The 12,461-nt window shown below is 33.2% G+C and overlaps 1 protein-coding gene across 1 annotated transcript in view; it reads right to left on the bottom strand.

The window, feature by feature from the left end:
- Positions 1–392: 392 nt before the first annotated feature.
- The window catches only part of GABRB3 (gamma-aminobutyric acid type A receptor subunit beta3), a 126,384-nt gene continuing 114,315 nt past the window's right edge, over positions 393–12,461 (bottom strand). Inside the window, exons 6-9 of the mRNA XM_063305009.1 lie at positions 10,234–10,371; positions 9,167–9,319; positions 8,272–8,516; positions 393–743 (exon numbers count right to left, since the gene is read on the bottom strand). Coding sequence (XP_063161079.1) covers positions 393–743; positions 8,272–8,516; positions 9,167–9,319; positions 10,234–10,371 — 887 coding nt within the window. The remainder of the gene's footprint in view (positions 744–8,271; positions 8,517–9,166; positions 9,320–10,233; positions 10,372–12,461) is intronic.

The following is a 12,461-nucleotide window of genomic DNA, read 5'->3' on the forward strand; positions in this document are numbered from 1 at the left end:
AAATTGATTTTGTGAACAATAGGACAGAATTTTGATGATCTAAATAAAGTTTTGGTAATCTTACAGAACTATATTTCTCAAAGCATACTGCTTCAAAAAGCTGCCTCTCTCTTGTTTGAAAAGTTTATTTAAAAGGCATTTTGTGTACACTGTCTGTTATGTAGTGTGTGTGTACATGTGTATGCACAATGAGTATAATACACATTCTTTCACAATATATGTACACACATAGACAGGATTTATATATATATATATATATATATATATATATGTAAGTATGTATATATTATATATATAGTGTAAAAGTTCTGTACATATACAAAATAACAGGCAAAGTAGTATTTCGCTTGTTAAAGTCTTTTTTGTTAAAAAAACCAGAAGTAAAAGTCAATTTAGTTGACATAGTATAGCCAGTAGATTAAGTTGAAAAGAGAAAATGTGAAAGGAAACACCATTCTTGACCATCTATCAATGGCATTCACATCTGTTAGATCAGGAATTTTTATTTTTAGCTGAGAAGACCTTCTCCGCAAATGACTCTTCTTAGTGTGAGCGCCAGTTCTGTCTAATGTACGTCTCCCAAGGTTTTCTCGATGTGAACTCTGCTTTCTGTACTGGATCCCTGAGTTATCAAAGGATACTGCTGAATTCTGAGGATCAGTGACACTTGCTGTGACTTCATTGCTTGCAACTTCATTGTGAATTTCAAGGGATGTTAGCAATATGTTCCCGTGCATGTCCACCTAATAAGAAGCAAATTGATAAGGTTAATCCATAACTAATTCATATTTATATATAATAATTAGTAATCAATAAATAAAAAGTAATATTATGTCATATTCAGAAAGTGGAATTTATACATATATAAATATCCATATAAATACCCTTGAAAATTAACTGGATTATTTTAAAAGAGTAAAAACAAATGGAAACAAATGGATACAGTATCTTTCTGTTTTATTTCAAGAATCATCCCTCTTCCTTATTTCCTTTCCATCTTGCCACTAAACTTTCTATGGTACCTGGATATTACTGAACATCTCAGTCATCATTGCATTACTATTGTTGTTGCTTTAATTTTATATTTGCATACTTCGGGGGGACACAAATTCATGCCTTTTATTTTTCAGTAGCACTGTGTAAGTTCAATCCTATCATAACTGAATTACTTGAGTTTACTTGAGTTTGGAAAGTATAATCACTGTCACTAACATATTTCACAGAAATTATTACTTCTGTAGTTACTGTATATTGGTCTGAAAATTGAGAATGAAACCTGGAGGGTAGGGTTGTTTGTGTATGGAAAACAAACATTTTTGTGAAATGGTATGATTATGAAGATTGAGATTGTGTTGTATTTTCAGTTTGTACTTTTCTAGTTTATCATAATAAATCAAATGTAAAGTTTCTTTCTCACTTTTAGTTATCAAGACCTTGAAGTTACACATTTTAAAAATGTATCTGGATATGTATCTACCCAGATCTTAAGATCTTCTAATGAGGCCTGCTTTTAAAAAAAAATGTCCCTCTCCCATCCCATCCTAAAATCTATAGCAAGACTGACCTCGTCCCTGTGGTTAGATTAACATGCATTCCTCCAGTCCTTGAGTCAGGAGAAAAATAGGCAGGTGTGAATTGTACTCTCCCAATGTCCAAGCCCTATTCAATCTCATTAACAAAGGCAACTTGTGCTGTCCTTACAGTTCTAATGCAGATTGATTTCCTTTGTGCTGATTAATGAACACAATAAAGTTTTTTGAGAGCTTCAGAGTTCTAATGCAACACAAGTTAGGAAAACAACTGGTTATACCTAAACTTCACTTCACCTTCTGACCAAGCATCACATAATAGTGAATAAAACAGCCACCAGTCTCTCTCTTTAATGTGCAGTGGAGTGGGCTTGAGTGTAGCTGGGGCATGGGATGTTGGTTCTCTTTCAGGATAGTACCTGATCCATGTCCAAAAATAGTTTAACTGACAGGTCACAGGTACAGAGAACCTCCATTCCTCCAACCTGTCATTTGGACTAAATGGAGAGGCAGATCCCTTGTCAATTTCCCCCCAGCTTCTTTAATTTGGGCTCCTATACACTCTGGGAAAAAGAATTAGAATGGGGAGACAGACATAGAACTAATGTGCTGACTTTTTTCAACTATGCTCTTCACATTTTCTTGGAGAGTGCACACTCTCTAGTTGGAATAGACTGTGATGTAACATGAGTTGAGTACTATTTTCCTGTCTTCAGTAAGCAGCTGGCATTTGAATCTTTTATTTTGAACATATATTAAAAATAGGGCTGCGTAAAACTTTTGAAAGAGAAACTTCAAAGGGTGCAGAAGTGTCAGCCTTTCCAGGTAAACCAGACAGGAAACATGACTAGATGAACTAATTCTACTTTATTGTAAGTCTACATTAACAGAATCTTGCAAGTCTGAAAGTACAAATCTCACACCTTCCCTATTTATCGCTTGAGTGGCCAGGGTGGGTCTTTCCTAAGACTGTTACCCTCTTGAGGACTTCCTTTCCTTTTATCTGATTGTTCTCTAGGCAGCATCCCTTTGTTCTCCAAGGTCACCCTCACATTCTATTACATATGAATTATCTCCTAGTACATATAAGTGCATATAAAATATTTTTTTCAAATTATTAAAGAATCTGCATCTTTGGCAAGGTTTGCACAGCAGTTTTGAAAGCTGCCAGCTGTACACAAATTCATTTTTATTAGAAATTTAAAAAGGATTCATATAAAAAGTTTCAACTGGGTGTGCCAGTTCAAGTGAAAAATTGAGTTACTCTTTGCTACTTATACATGAGAATGATAACCAACAATATTTAAAACTAGCAGCTCTTCTGTCGTGCTGGAGGTTTACTAGATATTGATCTTTCTTTGTTTTAGAAAGCTACTATGACACTGAAGTATCAATGAAATAGACATTAGGTACCAACTTATGTCACCAAAGGCAATGACAAAACTGCCATTGATTTTAATGGGCCAAGAATGAAAAAAATAGTATTAGATATCAGACAAAAGACCTTTTCTTGCACACTCACCAAGCCTTAACTTTTTATGGTCTAATGCACTAGGAGATAATTCATCTTGCCTAAATTATTTTATTCCCTTTTTATTCTGCATTTAATATGGCAGTAATATTAAGGATCATTTTGAAGACACTAATATTATTCTGTCAAAAATATAGTGCACATATTTTGCATAATGTTATCTTTAATATGCTATATTTATCTGGCAGTCCTTGTAAAGCCCTAATATTAACAATTTGTGACATTGTCATAGCTTGAAAGAGCAAAGATTTGCAATGCAAATTGTTTAACCATTTCTAAAGCTAATGTCAAAAGCCAATCTGGTAAACATCTTGGGCTAGCTACATCTATCCATATTTATAAAAAATAATAAAGAAACATTTAGGATTCTCATCCCTTTAGTCTATTTTGGTAAGGAACTTCCACACGGCATTTGCCTCATTACCTATTTTACATTATTAGCAAAGGATAATGGCTTAAGTACTACAGAATCACAACCTATGGATTACTTTCCAATAACTTAAAATGTAGTAATCACTGACGTACTGATTGCTTTAATATATGTTCTCCAATTTCAACAAGACACAATTATGTAGATTTGGTACTATAAATAATCTCCTGTAAATAATCAACTGTCTTGATTTGATGAGTCTCATAAAGATCTACACATTCTAGATGTTATGGAAGCTTGACTTTTCACCCACTTCAGATTATTTTATTTATTTATTTATTATTCACATTTCTGTCACCGCCCATTTCCCCTTAAAAGGGGGACTCTGGGCGGTTTACAATAAAATTCACTTTAAAACCTGACATCATAAAATCACCAATAATAAAATAATAAAAATATAAATATAAATATAAAATCCAACTGGGAGATTTCCATTCAGTCAGGAGAACTCTGCAACACCAGCTACCCCCAGGAAGAGCTATTGCCCTTCCCATCCCAGGAGAGGTGGCAAAACCAGGTCTTCAAGACCCTCCGGAAGGTCGGGAGCGAAGGGGCCTGCCTCACCTCGGGGGGTAGAATGTTCCACATTATGCTTACTTGTGGTTAGCAGTTGGCTTTTATCTAACAGAAGTAAGTTAATAAACACTTCCTTATTGAAGGAAGTTCCTATTACATACGGATGCTGAGTGTGATACAAAAGACTTTGAGCAAAGGAAGACTGCATAGGAAAATCTGAACAAAGATAAACATTGCAAAGAAGCACCATGTGCTTATTGGTGAGATTTCTGGACACATGCCCGTTTTCTGAACCTTTGATCTCTAGAAAGCCAATCCCATACTTTTTATTTCCAGATCCATACTCTTCATTGCATCATATAATCTATTTAACGTTTGGTGCAAATTATTCAGGAGCCCAGCTTATACAATACATTAAAGAGCAAGGGGACAACACGTATTTTGGTTTTACTCTCTGCTCAATGTTGAACGATTCACTAAGCATTCTATTTATTCTCATGAATGCTTTACTTCCTTTATATACACTTCCGTCACATTCAGCAAGTTACCATCTCCAGACTCCTGGAAACCTTAAGAAATTCCAGTCTGTTCTCTATCATATATTTTCTTTAAATCAACAAATATTCAATAACATGTTTTTCTCATATTCATATTTTTCTCAATGATCTGCTGAAGAGCAACAATCTGATCTGCATACTTTCTTGACACTGTAAAGCTGCCCCAAACTTCCCAAATTTTGCTCACTGTTAATTCTTGTACCTTTTATTCAGACTGCTGCCAACAGTGCTTTTTAAGCACACTGAACTACAGTCCATTGCAGTGTATGCATTTTCTCTTGCTACCTTTCCCATTATATACTTGGAAATTTTGCATCAAACAATGCAATCTAGTGACATGTTTTATTTCCAATTTTGCCAAATGTTTTGTGGATTTTCAACTCAATAATTTTTACATAGTTCACCTTTACCCTCAATCACTTAATAGTAAAAATTCTGTTTAGTGTAACAGAAAATGCAACCAAAAATTTACAAATGCATAAAGGCAAAAGTGACTGATTAAGAATATTCTATAACCTGACATATTTTTTAGGAATTTCCTTACTTGTAAACTCCAGCATTCCCCACTTGTCTTTTAAAACTCAGAAGACTAATTTTAATGAACATTGTTTAGCATCCAATAAGTGTTATTAATTGCTAACATTCAGTACAAATGAAAAATAAGCATTATAAATATAGCAAAGTGCTACTGAGATGCATTTGCAAAATATCTGAGGAACTGTATTTAATACACTATCAAGAGCTTAAACTATTGCTACCACATCTTTGTTAATATTAATACTGTTAATATTAAAAATACTGATCTTTCTCTGATGCATTATTAAAACTGCATAAATAGATTGTTTTCAAGCAGCAATTTTTATTAGGACTTCACCTAAACTTATATATCTGGTTCACCAATTTCCATCTCTAACTTCTGAAGATGAATTAACTGCACAGCCTATCTGAATCCTTAGAAATATTAATACACTACTGAAAATGACCTATATAAATTAAAAAAAAGCACATTAAAAATGGAAAATAGGAAAAAGGCAAAAGAAAAAGAAAGCCACCAGTGAAAAACACAAACAGCCTCCAATCTAATCAATCAAAGGAATCACTAATATTTATTAGGGTAGGCCAAGATTTCTCTCCACAATTGATCTACAGACAAGGATTAAACACTTTCCCGATCTTAATTTTCATATTTCTGTTTTATAAATGCATCTTCCTTGACCTGTTTCATGTAGTGTCTCTTCCCTTCTAGCAATGTGGCTACTTTCCTTGGAACATGTGTAGATCCAAAACAATCCAGAGAGGAATGAAAGGGGGACAAATGCTAACAGTAAAATATAAAAAGAATCCTGCTGGATTTAAGTCCAGTGACCAAGTAGATACAAGAGAAGTCCTTCTTACTTACTTATTGACAGGTCACCTCTGATCCTGAAAACAGCATAGGGCTTTCAAGACTAATACTTATTAATATATATATATTCACCCATGGACTGAAGCCTTATCGTGGCCAGACCCGTAGGGTCAGTCATATTATTTGCCAGTCTTGATCTAGTGATTTATTTTGGTTGACAAATACATCCCACTACAGTAATTTGAGTCGATTTATGTTTCAGAGCTCTTAATTAAAGAACCCCGGGGGCTCTAATATTATGAAGAGGGGTAGAGGTCTAACGAAGTATTATGAACCTAGTTACAAATTCATTCAAACCAGAGAGATAAAGTCTGAACTCAGATGTGCCTCTACATCTTACACTGGAGTACACTTTCTCATATATATATATTAAAAAAGTAAGGTAAAAACAGCACCATCTTCTTCACTGAAATCAAGTACTATAGTGACACTGTTCCTATCTGGATTCCACATGAATTGGCAATTATTACAAAATATGACAGTGTTTCTCTTTCCAAAATTATACTGAGAATAAAATGTCCTTAAAATAATATAATCCTACATGTGCCTTGAGATGTTTGTCTCAACTTTCCTTCAACTCTCATTAGATAATCACAAACATTTGCTAAGCGTCAGCTAGAAAACAAATTAATAATGCACAGAGAAGTTTTGGTATTGGTTTTAATTATTCTTTCAATTGTCTAACCATTTATTTCCTATTTAGACTTCTCCTCTCTTTATACAGAAGAAAGATTCCTAAGCTTGCAGTTGAACCCTGAGATCGTAAGTGGTCAGTCTCTGATGGGAAGCCACAAGAGGCAATCACACACAAAATATGTGATCCTTAGAACAAGAAAGACCACATAATGTTTTCACCAGCAACTGTCAGGAAACAGATTTCTGATTTCTTGCTGCCATTAGTGGCAGGAAAACAAACAGCTGATAACTTGACTGGCAGACTAGATGTTTCGTTTCCCACCACTAGAAAACAAGTGTACAATGAGACTCTGGGAAGGAGAGGGACAAGGTTTAGATAAATATGGTATTTGAATAACTCTGTGTGTGTGTATGTGTGTATGCATGCATGTGCACAGCTGAATTTCTAATCCTAAACTAGCAAATTTGTAGCCCTGGAAGTTATAAAGGTTGCTTTCTCATATTCAAAATATATGATTCCTTACTGCATAAGTTTTGGATGAAAGTGTCTGCCAATTTCTTATTTTCCAACATTCAAAATCTTTACTTCTTCTTTTAGTTATTTAGTAAATAAATGAATATTGGTACATAGTTAGCATTATTGAAACAATTAAAATTAATATTTACAAAACTATAAATTTCATACATGTTCTCATTTTTATTAAACAAATTCATTTCCTGTCTGCATTAAATTGCACCTTTTAAGTCCAGGGAAAATTTCATACTGTATGTATTTTTCTATGAATGGTCTTCTAATATAATCATTTTTGAACAGATTTTTCTTAACATATATATGCTTTGTAAACCATTTTTCTTCAAACAATGCATTCTGAATATAAATTTTACTAATATACTCAATTATGTGTTTTAATTGGAGAAATATTAATTTTTAACAATATATGTAAGGTTTAGTTTGCACATTGTGCATTAGTGTCAACTATGAAAATGTGTATTAAAGGTTCCCATTTTTAGAGCCGTCTTTTCCTGTCAAATTTTATTACAGTAGTACATATAAATACAATTGCAAAAACAAAATAGCAAGGAATTTTACTCTGCTGTGCTAACTAATGTAAGACAAGCAAGACTAATCTCCCTGATGTCTTTTTCTTCTCTCTGATAACTATAAAGAAATTCTGTCACTACAGGAAACAGAGGTACAACTTAATACTTAAGGGAAACATTCTTAAGTTTCGCCATCTTGTTCATTTTTTTCCCCTGGATTGCATATCGTTGTTTCCTTTTATTCTGTGGATCTACCCAGAGTTGATTAAAGTTTGGCAGAATCCAAGGGAGGGAGGGAGGGAGGAATCAGTGGGGCAAAAGAAACTACATAAAGACCAGTGATGAAAGGACAAATTCCTATGACTGGTTATTGTTCACTATTGTAATCTTGAACTTTGTAAATTTGGACACTGTTTTTAGGAATTCTTGTGCTTATTGCATTCTGTATATGCGGAATATTTTACACCGCTAAACTGGAATGAATATGAAGTGATGGAGATGGCTGTGCTTTCTGTATGACCTAAGATACAATCCAACTGCAAGGCAATTGCGCTTAATCTGATTGATTGGAACTATCCCTTGAAGCTGAAAATAAGACAGACTTGTAGAAGATATGAAAATCCTACCCGGTTGCTTTCAAACTTAGAACGATCATTGTTTGCTTTGGCTGTCTTTTCAGCAAGTTTCTTCTGCCTTTGAGGGCCCTTCCCAAAGAAGATATAGTTGACAAAGGCATATTCAAGTAAGGCCAAGAAGACAAATACAAAGCAGCCCATAAGATACATATCAATGGCTTTGACATATGGAATCTTAGGCAAAGTCTCTCTGAGATGAGTGTTGATAGTTGTCATGGTAAGCACAGTTGTAATACCTAAAATGGAAAGAAAAACAAGAATCAAAATCTTTCATGTATTTTTTCTTTAACTTATTTATATAGTAATTTCCAGGCGCTTTTAAATGATGTGTAAAATGTAAGAGAAATTACAAGAGTGAGAACATTCTAATAGGAAAGAATATCTGTAGCTCAAGGATGATCTGTGGAGTCCTTGGAGCTCTCTGAGTTTGGTTGTTTGCTTGCAGATGTTTCATTACCCAACATTATCAGTGCTAGGGAGTATGGGGTTTGCTCCCTGTTTATATACAGTAGCTTGCCCTGCTAGTGTTGGTGGACTTCCCTAGTGTTTTTGGATTTGGCTTGGTCTAGGATGCTTACAGTTTTCCAGCTGAAATTGCGGTTGAATCTGTCCATGTGTTGTGAGATTAAGGAGTTTTTATCATGTCTTCTGACTGCTAGTTGGTGTTCATTGCTACAGCAATAAGAAACTGAGCTCTATTTGGGGAGTTTAAATAACAGATTTTATAAAAATTGCTATATATGTGAAGATGAACCATTACTGAATCAATCCAAAATAATACAATATTTATATACATGATCTTGACCTATTAATATTTTGCAAATTCTAGTAATTGATATTTTATATTGCAAATGAAGTAATGTCCTAACTAATCACCATTTCATACCAAGAGCCACTCTTGCTGCTGATGCATCATAATTAATCCAGAAGGATACCCATGATAAAATGGTAATCAATATTGAGGGCATGTAGGTCTGAAGAATAAAATATCCAATATTCCTCTTCAACTTAAAACTCAGTGATAATCTTGGATAGGCACCTAATAAAAAAATAGGCATTAAATTCTCATATATATTTTCTTTAAAATAAATATTAATGATACTAATAAGCTAGAATACTTTTACCTTCTATATAAAAAACAGACATTTAAATTACTCTCCTAATATTTAAAATATAATGAATAAAATATAGTAAATGTATTGCAAAATTAGTGTGTATTATTAGAGAGTATCATTCCCCAAAACAAGCATCTGGTATTCCATTGTTTGAAATTTTGTGCAGAAAAAAATATAATTTAGTTATTCTCAATACACAAATACTGGTATTAATTATTTTAAATATTAATGTTTGATTGATTATGTGCCATCAAGACTCCTAGTAACAATTATTAGCATTATCAATATTATTAATATTAATATAATAAAATGAAATATTAATGTTTATCAATTAACATAATAAATACTACATTGGTATTTCTCAAACTGTTTTAATCATGAATAATTTGACTGATAGCTTGACCCAGGATAAATAACTTGTACTGGAAAGTTGCGCCTGAGTTTCTGCTCTCTTTCAACATAAATTATAATCCTGTTGTATCTCTCATACTGCCAACTGACTGCTTTGCATGATAATTCAGCAGCTTAATTAATCTTTCCGTTCACATGTTCATTTTGTAGAATTTCCTGTCAAAAAGATTTCATTAGACTGGAAGTCTTGACTCAACCAATTTTCCAAGCCTCGTAATAGTTTCAGGTACAAATTTTTTTTCTTTACTTAAAAACCATAAAACACACTAGTCATTTTTAAAATTTTAGACCTTGTAACACCAAAGTATTCTTAAAAAAAGAATCAACTAGCCCCACCCCATTTTAATTACCTCTTATATAAAGATAAAATTAGGCATGCATTAGAGATTTAGGAATAATAGAAATTCAACAATTAGGAAATACGTGCCTGTGGCAAAGACAACATTTTTGGACACAAGTTTATATTCCACAATAGAAAATTGAGGAAGCTCAATTCTTTCTACTCCAGAGACTGCATTATCTCCACCTCTCCAATAAAATTCTATGTCATCTGTTGTGTATCCATCTGAAAACAAAGTAGAAGTGCTTTAGCATCTTGTTCTCAAAATATATGATAGCCACATTTTTCTTCAAACTTTTATTCTGCCCTAAAGAAGAGAACTAAATTCCCCACTCCTAAGCCTGCAATGAAGCAACCACACATATATTCCCCAATATTGTTATTAATAATATAGTGTGTGTATATCCATCATAAACCATAAAAAATAAGCCACAGGCTTATTAGAACTTTATTCTGTCTCTTCTCCTCATGCCTGTACCAATACACTTTCTGTTGGGTCTCTATGTGTGTACATTGTATGTTATAGCTTGAGATATATTTTGAGGAACTAATTTTCCTCCTTGCTTCATGACAAAAATTCATGCTGTTTTCACAAGAAACTAATAAATACGTGTTGTATGATTATTATATAACTGAAAATTTTACTTCGAAAAATAATTTAAGCTGTATGCAATAATGCAATAAATGTAAAGGTATTGCTAGTTAAAATGAGATAAAACTGGATCATTTCACTATGAGATAAATCTTGACCATTTCACCATGTCCAGAGTATCATAGCATCAGCAATTCAAATGAGCTTGTGATGTTGGCTTAAAGGTTTATCCGTTGAATACATGGTATTATCCCAATTATATGAAGCCATCATGCTGACTATGCAGGTAATGATTGGCTGGGATGATTAATCCATATGAAGTCTATATGAAGTAACACTGTAAAAATGGATACTGATATTGATGATCAAGCATGATCAAGGTGTGGATAATAATAAAGGATGTTTGATTTGGATGGCATTTTTCAGGTGATGCAGATGACTATTTTTGCAACAAAATACTTGCAGAGTTTCAGTTCAGTTCTAGATATAGATAGGCCCTGTTTATTAAGACCATTCTTCTTAGAATGATATTTCAACAGAGTCTTTGCTACATTTTTATACACTTGGTTGGAATGGTTGAGCCTGTAGGGTAGAAGGCTGGAGATCTCAAAACTGATGTTATGGAATTCTCTAAATCTGGGAAAGAAAAACCACATTTCCAAAACATGGAAGATGTGAACCAGATGGCCTTGCAATCTTATCTTTTAAGTGAGTAGTCTATCTGTTAAGGAATCTGAAAAAAGGCAGAAACTAGTCCCAGAAAGTGGGGTCCCTCCAAAGGGTCAGACATGACTCGGTACTTGCAGAAGGGACCTTTCACTCTCAGTCCCAGAATTGCTGCCTTAACATACTCATTAACAATTGAGAGAGAGAATACATTTATCTAGTTTTCAAAATTCTACCACCTTTTCCTTGCATTTAACCAATGGAGAACTCAGTGTATTTGAAACCCAGGGTGGATTATTTTTTAACCCTCCCCACTATGGCAAAATCATTTTCAGCAATAGCCATGTAATGAAACAATAATAAAAATGGCCAGAAAAGAAAGAGACAGTAATAATTCTATTTTACTGACCTTCAAATATATAAAATCATGCCAGTAAAAAAATGTTACATGTTACAGTACAAAAAAGAGAAAAAGTAATGGATCAATACCTTTTAATTAATGCATTTTGGTGAAAAAAGGGTAAAAAACTTATACCTACATATTAATATATTGCAGTAATCAATAATAATAATAATAATATGGGGTTTTTTTCTGAGCTTTTAACTAATGCAAATTTGTCAGTGACTTCATCAAAATTAATCTTTGCATATTCACATTCAGTAGGTAGTATGTCCAGGTTTGTCAATCTATCTTTGGTCACTGAAGAACACTTCCTATTAATTTTAATTTTTAAATTTAAAATGTTCTTTCACATAAGGCAACAGATATGCAAATAGTTAGGAAAAGTCCTAAACATAGGGATAAGTGCAGAGATTCATTAAATTCCATTTTAAAAAAAATCCAGAAATTGCAATACTGTCCATATCTTTGTTTCTTTGGCATCAATTTCAGCTGCTTTCCAATGTCTCTGCAGTCAGAAAATTTCCACTAAAATATCTTCACCAGAAAAGTCATCATAAATTTCTGTTATATTTGGTAGAAACATCTAAATATTTTCTTCTTTTGCAAAAATCATGGAAAATGGCTGAATGATAGTAGACAGTGACATTATTTGAT

This window comes from Candoia aspera, chromosome 5 (assembly GCF_035149785.1).
Source record: "Candoia aspera isolate rCanAsp1 chromosome 5, rCanAsp1.hap2, whole genome shotgun sequence".
NCBI lineage: Eukaryota > Metazoa > Chordata > Lepidosauria > Squamata > Boidae > Candoia > Candoia aspera.